The 26,130-nt window shown below is 41.5% G+C and overlaps 2 protein-coding genes across 3 annotated transcripts in view; one reads left to right on the forward strand and one right to left on the reverse strand.

The window, feature by feature from the left end:
• Nucleotides 1-582: 582 nt before the first annotated feature.
• Nucleotides 583-17,377, reverse strand: atp23 (ATP23 metallopeptidase and ATP synthase assembly factor homolog). Its single transcript, XM_078567845.1, has 6 exons — nt 17,149-17,377; nt 12,348-12,393; nt 11,208-11,289; nt 4,986-5,123; nt 3,512-3,595; nt 583-1,924 (listed from the first exon to the last, which is right to left on the reverse strand). The coding sequence occupies exons 1-6, from the start codon at nt 17,297-17,299 to the stop codon at nt 1,721-1,723; spliced, it is 705 nt and encodes a 234-aa protein (XP_078423971.1). The 5' UTR covers nt 17,300-17,377; the 3' UTR covers nt 583-1,720.
• Nucleotides 17,378-21,123: 3,746 nt separating this feature from the next.
• The window catches only part of rpap3 (RNA polymerase II associated protein 3), a 57,027-nt gene continuing 52,020 nt past the window's right edge, over nt 21,124-26,130 (forward strand). For both annotated transcript variants that reach the window (XR_013580184.1, XM_078567846.1), the window contains exons 1-2: nt 21,124-21,346; nt 22,924-23,064. Coding sequence is in view for 1 of the 2 variants with exons in the window: in XM_078567846.1 (XP_078423972.1) it covers nt 21,185-21,346; nt 22,924-23,064 (303 nt within the window). In the remaining variant the exon portion in view is untranslated. The remainder of the gene's footprint in view (nt 21,347-22,923; nt 23,065-26,130) is intronic.

Genomic DNA, 26,130 nt, shown 5'->3' on the forward strand with positions numbered 1-26,130 from the left:
AAAAGCTTCCACAATGTCTCCCTTTTCAGCAATATTGTGCAAAATTAGGAAAGATCATGATTTTTGAGAGTACGAAATCCCCTATTTTTCAGTGATTTTTCTCAGTTAGATGATCAGCATATCCTCAAGTTATGAATGATGATCTTATCATCGTCCCAATGGGTACCACAAAGCTGTTCATTTTGCATGAACACAGCAGTTCAATGATAATCACCCCTCTATGCTGCTGTCTGTGCTATTAGGAAAAATAAATACTGCATGAAAATGTGTAAACTGGAAACCCATAAAAGAGAATAAAACAGCATAGCACATACAGAATTTTATTGAATGAGTGGTCATGTTTACTTTTAAAAAAATAAACTGCTTCTCTCTTGTCCAACAGTAAAATGGAAATACCAGAAAATAACATGTAACTCTATTAATCAAAACTATATATACATTGAGATATTAGTTATGAAGTTACATGTTCTACACCTCTAACATGTCAAGTAGCCACTGATTGCAACCTGAGATATTTATATATATATATATATGTGTGTGGCATAATTACTGTACATGATACACTAATAAATCAATGCCAGATGATTGGAAAATACACTTTAATTTTCTTGTATTTCTTTGAATTGTACATTTGCTTGGTCATAAATAACATTACCTATACATACTTCTCCTGGAGCAGATTTGTTGTCAGTACTTGGTAATATGCTCATCCACATATAGTTAAATTATTTTAACTGCATATGTGACAGAAAGATTTATTTAGGTTTTTTTTGGCTCTGCACAATATAAGAGATTTTAACCTAAGATATAGGCAAATAAGTTGCAAACTGGCAGAATAACAGTATTAATACGGGGGAAAGCAGTTGTCCCTTCCAAGTTGGTGTTATGTCCAAAAGGTCTATAAATATTTATTCACTATTTCTACAAAATATAAATTCATGCAAGTTGATCCACTGGTTTTATATTTTTCTTTCTGCACCTCGTCCTCTCTCTAAAATAGACAGCTGTTTATGCTGGAGCATTCTTCATGTGCGTTGACAACCCTCTGGTGTCCTACAGAACAATCATTCTTCTTTGGTGTGTCTGGACATTGAGTGGGTGTCCAGGTTCACACTTGAGGTATAGAAATAAGCAGGAGTGAAAACTCCGGCCACATTCAGTTGTATGAATTGTTGGACGCCTATTGCAGCTTCAAAGTGATCCCAGTTAATGCAGCTAGCCCAGGGAAACAGTCTTGTTTCCTTGTTCCTGGCTCAATAACCACACCTTGTGATACAATTGTTCATTGAGCTGGCTGAACATTCGAGCTTGACTTTGAAAAGGAACAATGTAATGACTAGTTAAGTTTATGTTGACATGAGAAAGCAAGAGCAAATTGTTTGGATTGGCACTGTAACAGTGCAAGCCCTTTGAAGTCATTTTCAATCATATGACTCTAATTTATCTAGTACAATTATTTTATGGTATATATAAAAAAAGCACATGAACACAACAAAATGAAACTACATGAGTAAAATTAACAGATTAACAAAAATCTGACAATGTCAAAACAAACTGCAAATGATTTACATTTTTCTATTAACTGGTTGACTGAAAAGGTATTCATGGAAAATCTCTCATTTGTAAAATGCAACAATGATTGATTCTTAGCAACTATGACTTGTTAATAAACCTTTATTACAAATTAATTGTCACAATTATTTGGAGGTCTGGCATTTTCTCAAAGATTTGCGTAATATCGATTCCGGTTTTGAAAATCCCTATATGCGTGTTTTGCATCCTTTTTATTGTATGGAATTCTTCCAAAAGGTTCATGATCATTAAAACAGATATCGAAAACATCATCGACAGCTTTTTCTGCAGTTTCCTTATTGACATTGCGAACGGCTAGTATGGAACGAAGGGCTCGTTCACGCACACATTTCTGAGTAGAAAAGCAGAGGCTAATGTTAGAATCTATTTTAAACCAATCCTGTGATAATTACGCAGCAAAATTTAAGAAAAATACTATGCGCAAACAAAAAGGTGAAATTAGTCCCTTTCCTCAGGGAGTAAGTGAAATGTCCTGTATTATTTTAGACGGAATTGCATCTATCTTTAAACAACTTAAAAGTTTGTGGATTCATGCTCCCTCCCCTTCAAGAACATGGCAATTTACGCAGCTGTGATGCTACTCCTGTACAGCATGAAACTTTACTGACTGACCAGCATACATGCTGCTTTTCTACCCTATACTCAGAAGGTGTGCAAGAGTGGCCAAGGGTGACAAAGCAAACATCCTTCACTCCATCAGAGAGCAAGCAGCCAGACTACTTGACACCGCTTTTCTGATTAGGCTACATGATATCCACTGTGTTGTGCCACTATTTATTGTTAAATACAGGTATAATATAATATATTGTTATATGCAATATATTGCTTTCCCCCCGAATACTATGGCACATAACAGTCTAACACATACTTATCTTGTTAAGTTTGGATCGATCATTAAACTTTGTTACCAGATGAACAGACAAAAGTGGACATGAAATTTCTCTTCTCTGTTGCCAAGGCCAAATACACGTGGTAAAATAAGAGCATTCTAAATGTAGATGTTGAATACAGTTGCATTTAGAACACTATAAGGGGAAGAATATACACATTTAACCCCTTGCAATTGTCTCATTACGGAGTGTAAACTTTAAAAGCTAGACATAAGAACATAAGAAATAGGAACAGGAGTATACCATTCAGCCCCTCGAGCCTGCTCCGCCATTCAATAAGATCGTGGCTGATGATCTTGCGTTTCAAATTCCTCATTCCCATCCAACTCTGATGACCTTTGATTCCCTTGCCTAACAAGAATCTATTTACCTCTGCCTTAAAAATATTCAATGACCCTGCCTCCACCATCTTCTGAGGCAGAGAGTTGCACAACGTTCAGAGAAAAAAATTTCTCTTCATCTCTGTCCTAAAAGGGCGACCCCTAATTTTAAAACAGTGCCCCCTAGTTCTGGACTCACCCACGAGAGGAAACATCCTTTCCACGTCCACCTTGTCAAGGCCGTTCAGGATCTTGTATACTTCAATTAAATCACCCCACACTCTTCTAAACTCCAGTGGAAACAAGCCCAGTCTGTCCAACCTTTCCTCATAAGACAACCCACTCATTCCAGGTATCAATCTAATAAACTTCCTTTGAACCGCCTCTAATACATTTACATCCTTCCTTAAATAAGGAGACCAAAACTGCACACAGTATTCAAGGTGCAGTCTCACCAATGCCCTGTATAACTGAAGCATAACGTCCTTACTTTTATGTTCAATCCTTCTCATAATAAAGGATAGATGCCAAGGATTATATTTAAGTATTATTGGCATGATTCTCCATGGGGATTTTCCCCACTGGCCACCATAACCGTAGGATTAGCAGACAAATGAGCTCTGCCAAACTTACAATGGCTGATCAGGAAAATCTCTGATGAAATTTCCAGCACATGTGCGAAGTGGTACACAGTATTTTCATACTCACTTGATGGTGTTGCTTTAGGCCAAAGTTGAATCTACACAATTCATTCCCAAAGGTACACTCACCACTGAGATTAGCAGCTCGTATCTGTTGAAAGTGTAAGTCAATCCATATGAACAGCCAGATAATAGAAGTCTAGCACCTGACATGACTGTCATTTGTCAAAATATCACATTTGCGAAGTGTATTTCACATTTGCTCATGCTCAGTGCATACATACTCAAAACAGTGGATAAGGAAGTTTAGCACCAAACAAGGAAGTGTTTTAAAAAAGAGCGAGTCCATTCTTGCTGTTTTTCGCCCCAATTTAATAATCTGCTCTCTCCCCAAGAGGAGTAGAAACCTAGGAATGACCAATCTAGACCAACAGGAAGCCAAGAATCATTCCCTTTTTTTCAATATCTGAAGGAAGGGTGGCATTGCTATGTCACATTTTGTTTCAAACAAACTTTCCTGGCCAATAGTAATTAGCCTCTAATTAACCTTAAGATGTGCCTATTTATACAGTAGTACTATCCCATTGCTACAAGTTCAAATTTATGTATTTTTTGTTTCAAACAAGGGTTGGTCAATTAAGAGGAACTAAATGCCCCCCTTTGTAAGGGGTGCCACTAATAGCCTGTAACAAAAAAAAGTTAAAGGAAATTCAAGCCACTCAAATTAAAATGACATTTCTGAAAGTGGTGGTGCAGTCCAGATCCCCAGTTCCATCTATTCAGGAGCTCTGTGCTGAATCCTGCCCGCCTGTGTGAGCATCCTCTGCAATCAAGTCCTTCCCACGACATCCCTCCCCCCCACGGCTTCCAACCCCACCTCAAGTTCTCTGATGAACTTACCCTCACAACTCCACCCCCCCTCCGCCCCCAACCCTCAGCCTCCCCTAAACTCTGGACTCTGATGCTCTCTAACACCTCCAATCCCCCAACCCCTGCTCAGGCTCCAACACCCCTCCCTCCAACTCCTCCCCCTGCCCCCCCCCCCACAAAGCCTTTGATCCTCCACCCTGGCCTCTGTTCTCCACCTTGAAGCCTCCAATTCTCTTCCCCATGCCCCCAACACACCTGACCTCAAGATTGGTAATCCAACCATTACCCCTTCTCTCACACATACCCAACTCTGAACCAACCCCACTCCCCAACTGGACCCTACCTCACTAACCCCCAATCCACCCCCTACTCCTCCACCGACACTGTCCTCTCCCAGTACCCATGGCCTTCACCGAACAGCTTCCCATCTGACGTAAAGGCAAGCCAATGAACTAGGCTGGCCTCTGGGCGGAAAACTGCTCAGTGATATCATGGACACCCTTTGGGGGGGAGTCCCAAATTCTATGTTTCCCACAGCTTTGACTTACCGGGCCCTAACAGGCCAGATAACACAAATTCAGCCCCGAAACAAATCCAGGTATAATCGTATACCTTTCATAATAGCTACATACCCTCAGATTTTTACCCTGCCCTCCCCAGGGATATCTTACCTCTGAGCAGGCAAGGTGTTTTATATTGTGGAACCAATCGACGTGTGCACGGCAGTGATCAAACGTATGTATTAACTCGTGGGTCACCACCCGATTCATGTGCTGTTGTTGGTGGATATTATTCTGGCATAAAACAATCTTGAATTCAAGAACACAAGAAAGATTTGATACAAAGTCTACAAGCATACTGTGAAATGGTATGATAACTTGTTAAATTAGTAGTTAGAAATTTTCCCTTTGTTACATGCCATACAATGCTCAGGACTTTTAAATTGTAGTTCATGGCAATGTTGCCGATGTTCAAAGATGCGCAAAGTGTAACACAATGTAGCTGAAGCTCCAAGGTACAAAAATCAAACTAACTTAAAAAGCTTTCAAATTACGTGCAATGAAATTATTACAATAAAAGACCAAGTTACCCAAAGACATATTTTAATAATCAATTAAGTGGACTGGCCAGCAGCGTGCATTTAAAAGCATGTGTTCTTTAAGTGAGTTAATCAGATCTGGAGGAGACACTGTGAAGATAAGAACATCATCGGTTTCTCATTGTTATTAAAGATGGCCATTTCTTGCACGGTTCTAAGGTGGTTATAGCACCCAACTGCAGACCTGCATGGCTTTCCAGTGAGGGCAATGATGAATTGTCTGATTTAGTTGGGTCCGTGCTTAGCTGCCTGTATTCTTTGCCATTCGAAGGGAACAATGCCATTACTTGACATTGCTCCTCAGGCAGTTCTTTCAGGTCTATTTTTCTTCCAGTCTGTGGTTGGCATGCCACATTTCCTGTGGTTTGGCTTCAGGGAGTCCCCCTGAACCTTAATCTCAGCCTACCTCGCTGGTGGTGTCCAAGTTTAAATTATAAATACATGACCACCTTAGGGATTTTGTCAAGTCATACGTACCACATCTTAGTCTAAGTCATTAACATTGATTCTAAATACCTGAGGCCCCAGCACTAATCCTTAAAGGTCTCCACTAGACACAGCCTGCCAACTTGCAAATGCTCCATTGATGCCTACTCTTTGCTTCCTATCTGCTAACCAATCTTCTATCCACGCTAATATATCACCCCCAACTCCATGAGCCCTTATCTTACCTATTAACTTTTTGTGTGGCACCTTATGGAGTGTCCTTTGGAAATTGAAGTATACTACATCTACATACATCCCCAAAAAACTCTAATAAATTTGTCTGATCATACTATGCTTTTCTAAGTGTTTTGTTACAACTTCCTTAATAATAGGTTCCAGCACTTTCCTGATGACAGGTGTCAGGCTAACTGGACTGTAATCCCCAGTTTCTTCTCTCCCTCCTTCCTTGAATAGCAGTATTACATTTGCTAAATTTCAATCTGCTGGGACTGTTTCAGAATCCAGGGAATTTTGGAAAGATCATAGCCAGCACATCTGCTATCCCTCTATCTCTTTTAGAACCCTAAGATGCAGACGATCAGGTTCTGGGGATTTGTTGGATTTTAGTCCCTCGAGTTTCTCCATACTTTTTCTCTGCTGTTATTAATCACCTTAATTTCCTTACTCTTATTAGTCCCCTAGGTTCCCTCTATTTCTGGCATGTAGCTTGGGTCTTCTACTATGAAGACAGGTACAAAATATTTGGGCAATGTCTCTATTATTTCCTCATTCCCCCATGATAATTTCTCCTGTCTCTGCTTCTGACGTTTCCTTTAGCTAGACGCTTCCTTTTTATCTACTTGTAAAAGATCTTACAATCTGATTTTAAATCGCTGGCTAGTTTATTCTCAAATTCTATTTTTTTTTCCTTTCTGTCAAATTTTTGGTGGCTCTTTGCTAGTTTCTAAAACACTCCCAATCCACAGACTTACTGATATTCTTTGCAAAAGCCTCTTCTTTTCATCTAATACTATCTTTAACCTCCTTAGTAAGCCACAGATGGATCTTTCTCTCCACTGAGTTTTTGTTTTCTGACAGAATGTCGATCATTTTGACTTGACTCTTTAAATGTTTCCCACCGTTTATTTAAGTCTACTTTCCACAATCAACCATAGCCAGCTCTCCCCTCAAACTTGAACAAAATCATTTACACAGGTATAACACTCTTTTTTGTAATTGGAGTATGTCTTTTTCAAACTTAATCTGGAATTTAATTGTGTTATAATCACTATTTCCAAGTGGATCTTTCTCTATGACATTGCTAATTAAGCCTGCCTCATGGCAGTATACTAGATCCAAAACAACTTCATCCTGAGTAGGTTCCACAACATATTGCTCCAGGAAATTGTCATAAAGGCATTCGACAAACTCATCTTCCAGACCACCTTTGCCAATTTGATTGGTCCAGTCTACATGAAGTTTAAAGTCCATCACAACTATTACAAGTTCCAATAATTTTGATAATCTGTCCAACTGTAAAACTACTGTTAGGAGGCTCTTGAACTGGTGAAATCCAGACAAGAGCCAAAGTGAGTCAGCTACCAATAACCACAAAGAATGTTCCACCTCGTGGGGGACTAAATGCAGTTGATTTTTTTGCATTTTCTGCAGCACCATGAAAGATGCTGGTGTATTGATTATAACCACAGTGACACAATTAAGAGGAGGGAGAAGAAAATCAGATGTGTAAGTCAAAATGGCCACTACTTACTTTTAAAAATCATAAATACTAGAAACAAATTGATTTGTTGCAGCTGCAAACTTTGTGTGTTTTGCTTCCTTGCTCATATTATACAATTCATTGTCAGTTACCATCAATAGCTTCACTGCTGTTAACATGGTGCATTTTGGGGGAAGCAAAGGGTGAAAAAGAATACAAGAATATTGATAGGGTTCCATGTAGTAGGGTAGGAGGAGGCTCGGGTACAGCACAAACTGGACAGGCCGAATGACCAGTTTCTCTGCTGTAAATTCTATGATTTTCAGTTTAATTAAATCAAAAAGACGTCCCTAGCCTACTCGTCCATGTCAGTTGGTGGCCTTTATGGAATGGAAGTGGGACATCACCTGTCCACCTCAGGAGGTAGGTAAATCTAAGTTTACCATTTTTATTTTTTGTAATTCTCTTCAGTTTGTACGCTCTTCAGTTTTTAATGTAGAAAATCAGCAACGGGTGAGGAGTATTTGTGAACCACTGCACATCAAAAAGAGAGATGGAGGAATTCAAAGTCACAAGCGATTCCAATAAAGTTTTGACACTTGAAATAGAAAATTTTGGCGATACTCAGCAGGTAAGGGAGCACCTACGGAGAAAGAAACAATGTTACTGTTTCAGGTCTGTGACTTTTCATCAAACTGGGAAAAATTAGAAACATAATAGATCTTCAACACGTGAAAGATGGGGGAGTTGGAGGAAGAACAAAAGGGAAGATTGGTAATGGGGTTGAGGTCAAGAGAAAATAAATAACAAAAGGCTCATGCTGCAAAGCTAAAGGGAGTGGCAATGGTTTAAGTAAAGAAACAAGGCGAGTCTAGAGGAGGAGTGAATTGCAGGATTCTGAATAGATGCTGTCAGAAAGCAAAGTAAAGGAAACGAGAGAGAAAAAAAAACAGCAAAGAAAAGCACACAAAACAGGGGCAAAGGTTACAACCTAAAATTGTTTAACTCAATGTTCAGTCCAGAGAGCTGTAAAATATCCAGTTGAAAGATGAAGTGCTGTTATTTGAGCATGTGTGGAGCTTCATTAGAAGTCTGTTGCAGGGACAGAAAGGTCAGAGTAGGAGCAAGGTGGAGAATTAAAATGACAGGCAACTGGAAGCTTGGGGTCATGTTTGTGGACTGGCAGAGGTGCTCCACAAGGCAATCACTTTGCTTTTGTAAATTTTGACACTTATTTGGCTTGAAATTACAGTATGCTCATTGCATTTATGAGAGATTAATTTGCTGTTAATCAGCTTACAGCAATACCCAACAAGGTCCTTTCAAGGCTGTCTTCTCACACTAATGTGAAACCCCTTTTTCTAGAGATATTTCCTTTCTTCGTTTTATCTAGGATGTACATTTATTTTAACTTAAAAGTGTACTGGACTGGAAATGAGGAGAAGTGCTGAATTTTCATTATATACCATGTTGTACTGCAGAGAGAGGCAAAAATAACTAATTCCTACCAGGTTCAAGCATAAAGTACATTAAAAACTTGAAATACAAAGTCTGATTGGTTCCGAAAATGCTTTGAACCTGTGAGTGTTATGAAGCATGTGAAGTAATTTTCATATCTATCACTACTTTGATTTTCCAATTTCACATAAAGGAAATTATATCTTTTCTTTCCGTGTTACACTAATTTGGCACTAATGTGCTTGAGGCCATCAATTCTAGATTCAATTTAAAGGAAACAGGTTAATGAATCTGCTAAAATACCAGGGAAACATCTCTTGAAATCCTTGGTCAGTTCATTAAAACTTGTGTACTGAGAAATACCTACCTTGAGGTATTTTTAAAAGCAAGTGTAAGCATTATGTTGAATAATGGGGACGCACTGTGCAGGAGTGCCCATCAGCAGCTCAGCCTCTGCCCTCTGAAAAAGTCAGAACCAGTATTTTGGGGAAAAGAGGAGGGTGGAGGCTGTTTAGCTGACATGTGCCACCAACTTGATTTTCATACAATTGGACAGTGCGAGTCCCAAGCCTCTTCCCTCACCCTACTTTAAAACCAACTTGTATCTTAACTGTTTACACGAAACAGGTTGCCAGGTTGTTATTAACCACATTACAAGAAGAGAAACTATGGGCAGAATCCTGTGGCGGGGGGAATTTAATCAAATGGGAGGGTGGCGGGTAGGAACCCAGCCGCCTTCCTGCCTCCATCCCGATTAGGTATGTAGTGAGAAAGCCCGCGGACGGTCTTCCCACCCCACCCCGAATTGAGGCCATTAAGTGCCCAATTAATGCCCACTTAAGGGCCTCATCCCACCGCTGCTGGTATTAACTCAGTGGCAGGCAGGCGGGGGGGGGGGGGTGGGCAGGTGCTAGTTATGCAACAAGCATGACAAACAAACTGTGGCATGTTGGCTTGCAGGCTCAGGGGGTGGGGAGGGGTTCCCTCATGGGGTTCCCTCATTCAAAAGACACTCAGTGCCCGATCAAGGGACTGAGCATTGGGAAAGGGGACCTGGTGAGAGCCCTTGCTGTTGACACCTTTTTTCACCCCCCCGCCCCCGTAATCATTCTTCTCTGGCCTTGGATCCAGTGACAATCCGAGACCTCAGGTGAGCATCCTGCCGGTAGCAGCCACTGCCTCTCCGGTGGCACTGCCGTTCAGTAGAGCCGTCAGACTCCAACTAGTTGGCAGCTGTCGGCAAGCAGGACGTCTGCCCATGGAGTCCTTGATTCCAGGGAAAGGCCACCACTGGTCCATCAAGTGCCTGATGCGGCAGACCCTCACAAAAAGAGACAATGCAGGGCTCTCATCGGCTCCCCAGTGGCGGCTAAGTCCCCTGTCACCTCCACAAGATTCTACTCTATGTAAGTTGAAAGGAATTATGGTTACCTTCGATATTTCTGTGAAATATATACTTGGACCCACAAAATGTAAACAAATTTGGATGTGCCACAGACAAAGTCACATCTGGTGGAAGATGAGAAGTCTAACAGCTCATAAGAAGGCAGCTAAATGGAGATAACAACATCTCAGCAACTCACCACTCCTTTGTTAGACAATGCCAACAATGTGTGTATGTAAAATGTCAAAATTATAGTTACGAGTGTTGAAACACATGTTTCATGTAAATGCCAACATTTACTTTCCTTTTAAGATGCCAAGGCCTTAATGGTATCAGGGATGAGGGACCTCAGATATGTGGGGAGACTACAGAAGCTGGGGTTGTTCTCTTTAGAGCAGAGAAGGTTAATAGAAGAGCTGAAAGCGATGTTTAAAATCGTGAACGATTCTGGTAGAGAAAAGAAAAAGAAACTTTCCAGTGGCAGAAGGGTCGGTAACCAGAGGACATCGATTTAAGGTGATGGGCAAAATAACCAGAGGTGACATGCGGAAACTTTTTTTTGTTGTGTAGCGAGTTGCTGTGATCTAAACGCATTGAATCTGCTTCCACCAACCCTGTTCAGGCAATGATAACAGTCAAAAGAGATTTGGATAAAGATGAAGGGGAAAAGTTTACAGGATTATGGGGAAAGGAGTAGCAAATGGGACTAATTGGGATAGCTCTTTCAAAGAGCCAGCACAGGTATGATGGGCCAAAGCGCCTCCTTCTGTGCTGTATCAGAATATGACATCAGGTTCATGACCCACCTGTGATATTTCAGCATCAAAACCTCCACTGACTGTCCCATCACAATCTTCACAGGAAAAGTGACGATCCTTATAAACAGCGCTGAAGACACAAAATATTGTAAATATCATTTAGCTGTTCTTGCTATAGTCATCCGAAGGAAAAGCAAAACATCGTGGGTGCTGGAAATCTGAAATAAGAACGGAAGTACTGGAGACACTCAGCAGGTCAGGGAGCACGTGTGGAGAGAGAAACAGAATTAATGGGCGAGATTTTAACTTATTCAAAACCCACGCATTTGCACAGGGTTAAAATCTGGCCCCAGTTTCCAGCTCGACAGCCTTTCATCAGATCTGGAAGGTGTTAGAAATTAAAAGATTTTTAAGCAAGTGAGGATCTGGAGAAAAGGTGGTGGGGGGTAGCTATTCTGTGCAACCATTTATAGTTCCTCTCGACCCATGCAATTTCTACGGAGGGAGAAAATAAATGACAACATTTTGAGTAATTTTGTTTATTATACGGCAGAGATTTTCTTCAGCTCCTCCAGGAATTAAGTTACAACCTAAATGGATTTTCCTGGTCAATATTATATTGTACCATTAGACCACGTCCTTTTTTAAATAAAAGGAATTCTTATCATTAAAAAGAATGAGGGAAAGCATAAACATACAGTCTGAATAAGATAGTAGCAACTGTTTGTGCAGATGACGGCCATCCTGCAACATATACAGGTGATAAGGTAGTATTGAATCACGCATAAACTGAGCAGATGGCCTCCCATTGCTCCTTTTAAATGCCACCGCCCGAGGTTGACAGCTGCTCAGTAACTTCAAAGCAATTAAACACAGCAGTTTCTTTTCAGAATGGAGGCTGGATAAGGAATCCTCCAGTGCAATCAGGAACTAACAACTGCTTTTGGAGCATTTTTGCCATACAAATTTTATTTTCTGCACGGTTCCTTGATGTTACGCATTCTACAATTAATCTGCATTCCCGTCTCTTTGCAATCCCGTGCTTTTGCACAGTAAACAAAACAGAATCAACTTAATAAGTCATAAACAATGGTTAAAAAGCAAATATCAGTGTAAGTTTAAAACAATGTAGACATACAAGAGCTTGATGGGTGTAAACAACAATTTAATTTGGAAGATTAAACTTACCATCCTGAACCTTTCATGGCATCTACCAGGAGTTTTGCATACGGACCTGCAGAAATCAGATTACAATGTTGAACATGTATTCAAACTGATCATTAAATTGGAATTAGAAAGTTAACGCAAATTGATCAAATTTACAGTTGATTCTAAAAAAGAACCTTAGGAACTACAAAATTAGACTAAATACAGCAGGAACAATGGCAGACAAAATTAATTGCATGTAACTATTATATCTTGAGAAAAAATGGAGTAGCATAAGTAGACTTTGGATGACATTCAAATAGCCAAGGGTGAAGTTGCAAGAGAAACAAATGTTTCAATGGATTTGATTTGGTACTTGCATTTAAAACCATCCCCTGAGTCACTTATAATGGCACTTTCAAACACCCAACTGGCTTGCCTTTAATCGCCCACTCCCTCACCCCCCCGCCATTTACCACAATACTTCTGCAGCTGCTGGTCTGCCCAGTCATACCCTGAACTTTAAGTCAATACTCTTGTCCCCTTACTCTCTCCAATACTGGTCATTCCTCTAGGTACAGCCACCATATTCACTTCCTCAAGTCCAAGGGATGCAGATTTGAACAGTTAAAGTGCACAATTGGTCGACCATCCTTGCATCATGCAAAGTTAGCCCCGCTTTCTCTTTGGCCTTGAAGGGATGCAGCACAGATTGACCAGAATGATAGCAGGCCTAAAAGGGGTAAATCAGGGCTTCCCAAACTGTGGGTTGTGACTACCCAGTGGGGTTGAGAGAGGATTTTAGGGTTGCAAGCTCACAGATAGGGGTGGCTGCCCTGATTTCTGACAGCTGAGAGGTCACTCTAAGTCCTCCCATTTGCAAAAAAAAAGCCTATGAAAAGATGGGTTAATTTTTTTGTAGAAAGCCTGCCTTTTCATGAACTACCCCCACTCTCAACTCTTGACTCCCCCCCACCCCTCCCCATCAAAGACTAAAGACTATCTGCCCCTCATACCCACAACCTTTCACTCTGGCGTCACAAAGTTTGAAGCATTAAAATTGGGTCACACCAAGAAAAGGTTTGGGAAGCACTGGGTTAAATTGTGAGAAAAATTTGTATAGACTATGCCTTTGTTTCCTTAAATATGGGATGATCTGATTGTGATATTTAAAATGATCAGAGGAGTTGATAGACTAGATAGAGAGAAATTTCTGATGGTGGGATAATTAACATTAGAGTTAGGCCATTTAGGGATGATGTCAGAAAGAATTGTTTCACATAGTGGGTAGTGGAAATCCCCTTGAAAATGCTGTTGAAGCAGGGGGCCTGGGGTGGTGTGGGCAGTGGTGGTCAATTCAAAATTTCAAACTGAGATTGATAGATTGTCAGGCAAGGGTATAAAGGTTTAGGGAACCAAGGTGGGTAGATGAAGTCAAGATACAGATCAGCCATGAGTGAAAGTACAGGCTCAAGGGGTTGAATGGCCTATTCCTTTGTTCCTAACTACCGAGCATCTCCTAAATGCCTCTCAGCAGCCCCTCACCTCCTTCAGGTGCAATGAGCTCACGGACCACTTTGTCAGTAAAACCTGAAATCATCCGTTCAGTTACCTGTGCCACATTCCTCCCTTTCCCTAGCCTGTCAAACCAAGCTTCCTCTAAGGTTCTTTGAACATAGATTCATTTTACAGGGAAATAAATTGCTGGTACATAGAGCTACTCAGCTATTTCTAAGTCTCAGGAGTGGATTGGGTTATGTAGATAGTGATAGTCATACCATGGCATCGTTTGCTATCATACCATCACAAGTATCTCAAAGCGGCCTTGGCCCATCCTCTCACTTTGCCAGAATGTAGCTGGTTCAACTGCAGAGACTTGTGGAGCTGCTAAATGCATGATTGGTGGCTGTTTGAATAGGATGTTAAGCTGAAGTCCCATTCTCCCTGTTCCAGTAGTTGAGGTGGAACATTAAAGATCCGTGCAACTAGATAGTTTATTTAAATAAAGCAGGGAGTTTCCCTGCATTCCTTGCAATATTCTTCCCTCAGGCAATAACCCTAGAACACACATTAGTTGGTCGTTCATCTCAAGTTAGCCAGAGCAGTGTTACTGCACGTCAAAATAATTCATCATATGAGACTATTTTAGAATTATTAACCCAACAGAACTGCAAGTGAGTTGACAAGTACTCACACTGTCTCACTGGTCATCTACAAATGACATTAACCCAAAGTGAGCTGGTGATCATGTCACCCAAAAGTATGTGTTAATTTCAATTCAAGCTACCATGCTCAGTGACTTGTATAAGCCTATTTCTCCTCCAATTTCATTACAATCTCTTTAACCCATAGCTGATAAAACAGGACCACATCAGCTGTGTTCAGGACAATCATAATTATTTTAAAACTTTCTTTTAAAAAAAAAGGACTGATTGTTGACAACAGCCATCAATAATGCCACCATACAATTGGCAAAATGTGGTTTGGTGATAAGGCTTATGATCTGTACTTTGGAGTTAGTGGTTAAAGGTAGGGTTGATATTAGGACTAAGGTTGGCACCAAGATCAAAAATTGCTACTGATGTCACACAACTTGGTGTTAAGCTTACCAGTAAGGGCCAGTAGTTTGAAATCAGGATTAGTATTAGAAGGTAACATTTAGAGAGAAACTAGGGGCCATAAATAGAAGAGAGTTACTATTAAATTCAATACGGAAATAAGGTTAAATCCCTCTACCCAGAGAGTGGAACTCATTCCACAGAAAGTGGTCGAGGCAATAAAAACAGAAGATGCTGAAAATACTCAGCAAGTCAGACAGAATCTGTTGAGGAACAGAGTTAACGCTTCATGTCGCTGACCTTGCATCAGAATTGGAAAAAGCTGCAGCTATAACAGGTTTGAAGCAAGTACAGAGGCAGAAAAAAGGGGAAGGGTAAGGGGAAAGAAGAGAGAAGATCTGTAATAAGGTGGAAGGCAGGAGAGATTAAACTGTAAAGGGGATGGTGGGTACAAGATGAAAGGAGATGGTAATAGAAGTAAAGAAACAAAAGATGGGTCTCATGGAGGTGTAAATGGTAAAAGCAGAATCATTACCAACAGCTACTGTCAGAAAAAGTGGGGCCAGAGGTTATGACCTGAATTCGATGTTAAGTTCGGAAGGCTGCAAAATGTAAAGTGCCTCAGTGAAAGATGAGAAGCTGTTCCTTGAATTCACATTGGGCAGAATTTTGCCCTTGATGGGTGGGCGGGCCCCACCGGTTCGGCGGCGGGTGGGCAGCTGATCGCCGCCGCCGAAATGGGCCCCACTGTCATTTTGAGTGGGCGGGTCAATTAAGGCCCGCCCAGCGGGCTGCCAAGTGGGAAGCGCTATGCGCTTCCTGTGCGGGGGGGAGGGATTCCCCAACTGTCAGAGTGCACTCTTTCGCGCATGCGCGCAAAAGAGCGCACATCTCCCTGAGACTAAGTGCTGTCTCAGGGAGAGCACTGAAAGTGTTATAAACTTAAAAAGTAGAAAAATAAAAAAATTATTAACATGTCCCCCTCATGTGGCAATTAACGTAATTCAATTCCACCAGCTGCCGTGGTGGGATTTGAACCCATGTCCCCAGAGCATTAGCCTGGGTCTTTGGATTATTAGTCCAGCGACATTACAATTGCACCACCATCTCCCCTAACGTTTCTGTCTCTACCACCCTTTCAAACAGCAAGTTTGGATAATTGTCTCCATTTCTGGGGAGAAACCAAGATAATAACAAGTCGATAAAAGGAAGGGACAATTTAGAGATGGGCCACGTGAAGCTGAGGGAAGGGTAGAAATCAGATGCAAAGTTAATTAAATTTTCCAGTTCGGGGTGAGAGTAGGAAACGTTAAAAAAATCATCAATGTACTGGAAAAAGTGCTGAGAGGGGGACCAGAGTAGGATTGGAACAAGGAATGTCCCACGAAAAGACAAGCTTAGCTACGACCCATACAGGTTCCCTTGCAATACCTTTTATTTGGAGGAATTGAGTGGAGTCAAAGGAGAAGTTGTTCAATGTTAGACTAAGTTCAGCAAGACAAAAGAGGGTGGTGATGAATGGGGACGGGTTAGCCTCTGTTTAAGGAAGAAGTGGAGAGCCCTCAGTCTGTCCTGATAGATAATGGAAGTATAGAAGGATTGGGCATCTATGGTGAAAAGGAGAATTAAAAAAAAAGTTCAGTAACATGCAGCTAGCATCAACCCACTATCCAGATTGATGGAATGGCGGGGTGCATGTAACATAAGGAAACAACACCTCATCACTGACACAACAGTAGAGATCCTTGACTTCAAATTCCTTCAAAGAGAATGGTTGGTGCTCAACTGAACCTAGAACGGGCACGGACAGGGCAGCCACCTGGCCTGCAAGCAGAAGACAAAGTGCGATGGCGGCCTCAAGTCCTGAACATGGAACACATCAGGCCAGCCAGCCTGGCTACTCAAGATTTGTTGCAGGAGGCATCATCCCTCATTTCTCCACTTGGTAAAGGATAGAGAGAGAAATCAGGCATCCCCACTGTAAGCTTTCCCATGATAGGAGAGTAGTAGTTTGGGAAGGAGTTTGGAATGATGTACTACTGGTGTGAGGGTCAGGGGTCAAGCCCCCACTCCCTCGTTCTGTTGAAGGGTCATTCGGACTCGAAACGTTAACTGTGTTCCTCTCCACAGATGCTGCCAGACCTGCTGAGTTTTTCCAGGTATTTTTGTTTTTGTTTTGGATTTCCAGCATCCGCAGTTTTTTGCTTTTACCCTCTCCACCCCCAGCTCATTCCCAAGTTCCTCCCCCTCCCCCTCCCCCTCCAGCTCTCCCTCTCTCCACTCACTGGTATCCAGGGCCACCTGCAGCATCACCCGACACTTGTGGTTGAAAGTTAAAATGCTTTCCGCCAACAGGCCTTTCTTTGGTTTGCCAGTCTGATGCTCTGGAAATAAACCATAGCCGTAATCCTCCTCCTTGTCCTGCCCTTTATCCATCGCCGAGATTTGATTCGATTAATTGGTTCACTACAGAAATCCAGCACCCGCCGCCATTGAAGGAAAGGGTGAAAGGTCAAACCTGCCGCGGAATTTTAAAACAAAACACCAAATTATAGATGTGTTTATTTATCGGATCCGCCCTATGATTTAAAGTGCTACCTTTGAAAAGAATGATTTTTTTTAAAAAAAAAGTTTTAAATTAAGATGTCCAATGCGCATGTGGTGTAACTGAATGGTGTTCTGGGCTATGATTGGCGGCGGTTAAGCACGTGATCCCGTTACGTCACCTAGCACCTGAGATAGAGCGGTTTCAGGATGACGAGAACAGCGGGGCATGCTGGGATAGGAGCCATCTTGTAAAAAATTGATCAGGACTTCCACTGAAATCCCATTTCGCCTTTCAAATTCCGTCTGGACTGTTCATGCATTTTGCTTTCTTTGGTTGGAACCCCACAGTTGCTACCACTGAACCCGTATATAAACTGCACTGAAATAAAAGCAAATTACTGCGGATGTGGAAATATGGAATAAAAACAGAAAATCTCAGCAGGTCTGGCAGCATCTGTGGAGAGAGAAACAGAGTTAAAGTTTCGAGTCCGTATACGGACTTGAAATGTTAACCCTATTTCTCCCTTCACAGGTGCTGCCAGACCTGCTGAGTTTTTCCAACATTTTCTGTTTTTATAAATTGCACTGTTTGTGCATCATAGAACATTACAGGACAGAAAGAGGTCATTCGGCCCATCTTGCCTGTCCATGTACCATGTTGCTGTTACTACCAGATGTTCCTTTATCTGCCAGTCAGCAGAGGTAAAGTATTAATTTTAAAAAGTGGACATACTGTGCAGCATGCATAAATTTCTTTCCCTAGGGATGTTTCATTGTCTACAACATGTAACCCTCACCCAGTTGAATATTGTGATTTTTCAGATTATGCACTTTACTACAGTAGATCTAATTTTAAGTGTATGTCCCCTTGTTCTGGATTTCCTCACCAAATATTTTCTCTGTGTGCTTTCTTCATGAGTTAAACATCCTTCTTTATATGTGTTCCAAAGCTGTCAGCATTTGCTCTCTGGAGAATTGCAGAGAGAGTAGAATGTATAAGACTAAAATGAATGAGAGAAGGAGAGATAGAGAGAGAGAGAAAAAGGAGGGTCAGGGGGAGCATGGTTATGGGTGCAGGGGGAGACCAGAATAAATGGTGTAACCCTTAAATTAAAGTTAGGTTTTGTCAGGGATTATATCACGAAGCACTTCTTTACACAAAAGGTAGTTGAAATCTCAACTCTTCTCTCAAAAAACTACATTCAGGTTAGGATCAATTGAAAATTTCAACATTTTCTACGACGTGCCCCAAGTGTCCATGTTAAGTGAATTGGATATTTGATTGCTGTCTTAACATACAAGCCAATTGCTATATTTTGCCCTACAGAGGAATTATACTTCCAAATGTGACAAACATTTAATTATATATAACCATCTATCAAATTTGACAGAAATTGTCACTCAGGGTAACTTGCTGACACCCTAAGAACATGTGTTTAAGGAATCTGCAGTCTGTCGAGCAGCATAGGAAAAGGTGTAGGCCATTTAGCCCTTCAAGCCTGGTAGGATTATAGACTCATTATGGTTACAGCACAGAATGAGGCCATTTGGCCTGTCATTTCCATACTGGCTCTCTCAAGAACAATTCAATTAGTGTCACTCCCCCACCTTTTCCCCATAGTTCTGCATTTTTTTCCTTTTCAGATAATGAACCAATTCCCTTCTGAAAGAATTTGCCTCTACCACAATTTTGATTGAATCTGCCTCTACCACACTCTCAGGCAGTGTATTCCAGATTTTAACCACTCACTGTCTAAAATAGGATTTTTTTCGTGTCACCATTACTTTTTATGCCTGTTACCTTAAGTCTCTGTCCTCTGATTCTTAATTCTTCCACCAATGGGAACAGCTTCTCTCTATCTATTCTGTCCAGTTCCTTCATGATTTTGAACACCTCTATCAAATCTTCTTACAACCCTCTCTTCTCCAAGGAGAACAGCCTCAGCTTCCCCAATCTATCTGCGTAGCTGACGTTCCTCATCCCTAGAACCATTCCTGTGAATCTTTTCTGTCCCATCTCTAAGATCTTCACATCCTTCCTAAAATATGGTTCCCAGAACTGGACATAATACTCCAGTTGAAGCCAAACCAGTGCTTTATACAGACTTATCATTACTTCCTTGCTTCCTTACTGTATGCCCCTATTTATAAAGCCCAGGGGCTGCACACTTTATTAATTGTTCTCTTGACCTGTCCTGCCACATTCACTGATTTGTGCACATTTACCACAACATTTGTCATTCAATTAGACCATGGTTGTTATGTATCTTAGCTCCATCTGCCTGCCTTAGTTCCATAATCCAAATTCCTTTGCCTATCAAAAACCTGCCAATCTCAATTTTGAAATTTTCAATTGACCCCAACCTGAACGTAGTTTTTTGAGAGAAGAGTTGAGACTTCAACTACTTTTTGTATAAAGAAGTGCTTCATGATATAATCTCTGAAAAAAACTAACTCTAATTTAAGGGTTACACCTTTTATTCTGGTCTCCCCCTGCACCCACAACATTCCGCCCCCCCCCACCCTTCCCCCAACCCACAACCCACCTTTGTCTCTCACTCTCTCTCTTTCTCTCATTCATTTTAGTCTTATACATCCTACTTTCTATGCAATTCTCCAGAGAGCAAATGCTGACAGCTTTGGAATGAGGAATGTTATGATCCGGTTAGGGACCATTAGCTGTTTGTTTAAAGTAGGCAAAGTTTGAAATCCCAGGTACTTACTAAGAGAATAAAGACACAAGATTCCCAGATAGTAAACAAACACAACAAACATTACTATACAAAGTTAGAGGTAAAGCAATCTACAATAGCTATCTTCTACTCTAACATTCAGAATTAACATGAGGTTAATATGAATTAACAGGCAAACTATGGTCGGACACACCAGACTGCACATTAAATGCCAAATGCAATCAAGACAGATCCAACAGGTTTCTCAGTAACTCACCCAGATATCAGTGGCCACTGTGAGTCAAAAATCTCGTTAAAATTCTGTCTGCCTTATGAGGGATTTCAACTCCTCACTTTCAAAGATACTTTCGAAGCCTTTGAATTCTCTCAAAAGCCACTCCAACCTGGACTGCCTCAAAGACTGTTCACTTCCCGATGGTCAGTCTTTTCTCCTGAGGTTGAGTTCCACGGGATTCACAAAGCTGTTCTCCCACTTCCAATTTTTTTTTTCATTCATGGGAGGTGGGTTTTGCTGATTCCTGCTCCTTGTTCGTATGTTCATTACCGCCCCCCAGCCCAGCTTTCACTGTCTCAGCCCACACCCACCCACCCTGTTCTGATGGTCACCAGCACCCGACCCCCACCACCCCCAGACCCCCAGTCCCCCACCACCCCCAATCCGGTCGAAGTGTCCTTGTTTTATTTAATAAAAGTTGATCTCCCTGGCTAACTCTGAGTCTGCGGTTGCACACTTCTGCCATTAACAGAGCCAAAGCCGCAAAAGCATCACTAATACATTGAGATAAGGACAGACACTTTTTGTGAGCAGGTACTATCACTAAAAAGGTGCATCCTTTGAGTCATTCAGGTGTGGGATAGTTGAACCGCGTTGGTGATTCTTGTGTCGGTTTTTGGGGAAGGCCACATCGTTCCTTTACCAAGATGGCGACTCCCCCCCCTTCCGTTACAAAGATGGCGCTACCCTCCTTCCCTCACCAAGATGGCGCCCACCACTTGTCCGTGAGGTATTTCCGCCGGCGCGCGGTGCAGGTTGGGCCCCGGGCCCCCCGGCGACCGGGAGGAGGTTCCGGGCTCGGCCATCATGTCGGGCATTAACAAGTCGGTGGAGCTGCAGTTGCAGGTGCGGCAGCAGTCGGAGGAGCTGCGGGATTTCATGAGGGAGCTGGACGGCTGGGAGAAAGACATTAAGAAGAAAGACGACGAGCTCCGGCGGCAGAGCGGCGAGGCCCCGGCCTTGGACCCGGTGGGTAACCCGGGCAGTAGTTTGGGGGGTTGGGAAACCAGGCCCCTTCACCGGCCCCTTCACCATTCTGTAAACCGGCCTCCTCCTCCTCCAGCCTGACCCTCAGAGCCTCACTTGGCCGTTACTAAACCTGTCTCTAAGGATTAACTGCAAGTTAATCACGTTTCCCAGCTCTGATGAAACGTTAACTCTCTCTCTCTCTCCACAGATGCTGCCCGAATTTTCTGTTTTTATTTCAGATTTCTTGCTTCTGCAGTATTTTGCTTATATATTATTTGACCATTTATGGTTTTTTTGCTGTTCTTCACACCCCCCCCCCCCCCCCCTCCATCCCCATCCCCGGCCATTAGATAGCTTTAAAAAGAAAGAATGTGCATTTATGTAGCACCTTTGGTAACTCCAGGACATCCCAAAGTGCTTTAACAGACAAAACAAAAACAGAAATACCTTTCAAAAACTCAGCAGGTCTGGCAGCATCGCGCGGAGAAGAACAACGTTGACGTTTCGAGTCCTCATGACCCTTCAATTCTGTTGAAGCCAGACCTGCTGAGTTTTTCCAGGTATTTCTGTTCTTGTTTTGGATTTCCAGCATCCGCAGTTTTTTGTTTTTATGCTTTAACAGACAATGACTGACTTGCGAAATGCAGCCACTGTTGTAATGAACACTCTTGCCAAGGCGTGCACGGCGAGCGCTCACACACAACAAGGTTATTTTTCTTTTTTTAAAAGTATTTTTGATTGACGTTACTACATTGGCCAGGAGGCATGCACGGCCCCTCCTGCTCTTTTTGGAACTAGCGCAATGGGATCTTTTGTGTCACCTGCAAGTGCAGGTGGGCTTCAATGTCATGTCGCTTCTGAGAAACGGCACTTCTGACAGTGCAGCACTCTCTCCCTACCGTGTTGAAGTGGCAGATTTTGCGCTCAAGTCATTGGGGTTTGAATTAAGTTTTGACTTAGTGGTGAGGGTGCTACTACTGAGTCACAACTGATGCTTAGTACGTTATCTTTTGTGTTGCTTAAACTGATTTGAATAATGGTGCAGTTACCTAATTTGTTTGTTAAATTATCAAGATATCTTTATTACTTTGCTACACATGTCAGAACTGTTTATTTGGACTTTTCCATATCTGTGACAGCCTGCGGCACTACATTTGTACCATTGACAGAGTTTTAGAAGCTACAGATCCTCATATTTATAGTATTACTAATACATTCAAGAAAATTCACTTTGTCTTGACCTTGTGTTAGTTGATGCTATGATTAGGGGTATCTTCCTTTAGCCATCCAACCCTGGGAGAGTTGAGCCATGTTGGCAATTCTGTGTGGGTCGCTTATCCGGTGAACAGGAGTTTATCACTGTTATCCAAGTACTGGTTAAATTTAACAACTTGATGAATAGCAGATAGGATGCTTGCTCTCTCAGAGCTTTAGGAATTGTCTCGTGTCTGAGTTATATTGTAGTTATATGTCAATGTGAAATCAAAGTGGCATTTTGCATCAATATAATAGGTGTAGAATAAATAGAGTTTCTGTATTTGGTTAAATGTGGCTGATTGTACTTTTAAAATTTACAGACACTACCACCGGTAAGAAATCGAAATTATAAGAAAAATACAAATAAAAAGACTGTTTCACGGAACAATAGGAAGAACAAAGAAAATAAAGCAACAAGAATAAAATCTTATGACTATAAGTCTTGGGAAAAATTTGATGTGGTAAGTTTTCAGTATGTATTTGACATTGATGTATTTTACTGTAATTTCCATTATTGCTTCATGTTTTTGCCAAACTCTTCTGTTGTTTTGCAAATCCTTTCATGGAGATGGATCCCTTTTTATTTGTATATTCAGTGCGATATGTTATGTGGCAGACTTTTATTAAACTTGTTTAGACCGTAAAATAAAAATGATAGAATAAATAAACAGCACCAAGAAGTAAAACAGAAGCTGGGTCTTTTTTATTATAGAACTTTTAACTCTCTTCTGCCATGAGTAAAAAAATGAAAAGATTTGATATGTTTTCTAATACTAAAACTAGTGTAGTGTTCTTGCTTCTTTTTTCCTTTACTCTTTCATGGGATGTGGGTGTCGATGGCAAGGCCAGCATTTGTTATCTACCCCTAATTGCCCTTGAACTGAGTGGCTTGCTCGACCATTGCAGAGAGCAGTTAAGAGTCAACCACATTGTTATGGGTCTGTGGTTACATGCAGGCCAGACCAGGTAAGGATTCCTAAGGGCATCGAAGGACTCCTAAGCAGCATTAGATGAGTTTTTAATACCATCGACAATGGGTTTATGGTCACCATTACTGAGACTAGCTTTTCAATTCCAAATTTACTTATTGAATTTAAATTCCACCAGCTGCCGTGGTGGGATTTGAAGCCATGTCCACAGAGAATTTGTCTGGGCCTCTGGATTACTAGTCCAGTGACATGACCACTAGACTACCTTTTCCCTCTTTCTTCATGAGATGGGGCTACCTGGGAGCATCTCCACATGCCCTGCAGGGTCTTTGGGATTATAACCCTACCTATCCATTTTGAACTGAGTCCAGGGAATGAATGATAAGTAAGTGATATTGGGAGCAAGCTATATCTGTCACTGAGATGGTGCCTTTTCTAAAGTATCTCGCCAAAAACAGAGTGGGAACTTTGCGACTCCTTGTTTTACCTTCCTCGTTCTCCACATCCACCAACCCTGGAATGCTGAGCCCAGATCTGATGCTTCACAAGAATTGGGAACGGGAGCGGGCTAACCGGCCCTTCGAACATGCTCCACCATTCAATAAGATCAATGCTGATCTGGTTTTGCCTTTGACTCCACTTGCCTGCCCTATAACCCTTGACTCCCTCATTGACAAAAATCCTGCTAACTCAACCTTGAATATATTCAGTGACCCAGCCTCCATGCTCTCTGGGGAAGAGAATTCCACAGATGAATGACCCTCAGAAAAAAATTCTCCTTATCTCAGTTAAATGGGAGACCTCTAATTTTTAAACTCTGTCTCCTAGTTCCAGACTCCCCCGCAAAGGGAAGCATCCTCTCAGCATCCACGCTGTCAAGTCCCCTCAGGATCTTTTATGTTTCAATAGCATCCCCTCTCATTCTTCTAAACTCCATTGGGTATTGGCCTAACCTGCTCAACCTTTCCTCATAAGACAACCCTTTCATCCCAGGAATCAGTGGAGTGATCCTTCCCTGAATTGCTAATGTAATGATATCCTTCCATAAATAAGAAGACCAAAGCTGTACATAGTTTTCCAGATCTGGTTTTACTAAAGCCCTGTACAGCTGCAGCACCCCTTCCCTATTTTTATACTCAATTCCACTTGCAATAAACACCAACATTCCACTTGCCTTCCTAACCACTTGCTGCACCTGCATACAACTTTTTGTGATTCATGTACCAGGACACCCAGATCTACAGTGGAGCTCTGCAATCACTCCCCATTCAAATAATGTACAGCTTTTCTATTCTCCCTGCCAGTGTGGACAAGTTCACATTTTTCCACATTATACTCCATCTGCCAAATATTTGTCCACCCACTTAACCTATCTAAATCCCTTTGTAGTCTCTTTATGTCTTCTTGGCAACTTACTTTCCTACCTTTCTTTGTATCACCAGCAAAGTTAACTACCATACATTAGGTCCCTTCATCCAAGTCATTAACATAGATTGTAAATAGTTGGGGCCCCAGCACTGACCCCTGTGGCATTCCACTGGTTACGTCTTACTAACCCAAAAATGACCCACTTATCCTCTATTCTTTTCTTCCTGTTAGCTAACCAATCCTCTATCCATACTAAATATATTACCCCCTACACCATGAACTTGTATTTTGTGTGGCAACCTTTGATGTGGCACCTTGTCAAATGCCTTTTGGAAATCCAAATGCACCACATCTGCAGGTTCCCCTTTATCCACCTTGCTTGTTGCCTCCTCAAATAACTCTAATAAATTAGTCAAACACAATTTTCTTTCACACAACCATGTTAACTCTACCTGTTTGTATTATGATTTTCTAAATGTCCTGCTATTACCCCCTCAATAATGGATTCTAGCATTTTCCCTATGCCAGATGTTAGGCTAATTAGCCTATAATTATTTGCTTCCTGCCTCCCTCCTTTCTTGAATAGAGGTGTTACATTTGTGATTTTCCAATTCGCTGGGACCTTTCCCGAATCTAGGGACTTTTGGAAGATCACAACCAATGCATCTACTTTCTCTGCAGCCCCTTTTAAGCCCATTAGATGACAACCATTATGTCCAGGAATTTGTCAACCTTTAGTTTTGATAGTTTTCCATACCTTTTCCCGTGATTGTGGTTGTTTTAAATTTCTTCCTTTCACCTCTTGATTTTCAAATATTCATGTTTTTTTTTGTGTCTTCTGCAGTGAAGCTAGACTCAAAATACCTGTTCAATGCTTCTGCCATTTCCTTGTCTCCCATTATTAATCCCCTATTCTCACCCCCTAAGGGACCAGTGCTCACCTTAGTTGCTCTTTTTCTTTTTAAATACTTGTAGAAACTCCTAATGTCTGTTTTTATATTTCCAGCTAATTTTCTCTCATACTCTAATTTCTTTCTCGTTAATTTTTAGTCGTTTTTTGTTGATTTCTAAAATCTGCCCAATCTTCAACCTACAGCTAATCTTCGCAGTACTGTAAACTGTTTCTTTCAATTTGATACTCCTTCACTTCCTTAGTTAACCATGGATGGTGCATCCATTTCATAGAGTCATTCTTTCTTAATAAAATACACCTTTACTGAGAGTTGCGGA

Source organism: Cetorhinus maximus, chromosome 22 (genome assembly GCF_964194155.1).
Source record: "Cetorhinus maximus chromosome 22, sCetMax3.hap1.1, whole genome shotgun sequence".
Lineage (NCBI taxonomy): Eukaryota > Metazoa > Chordata > Chondrichthyes > Lamniformes > Cetorhinidae > Cetorhinus > Cetorhinus maximus.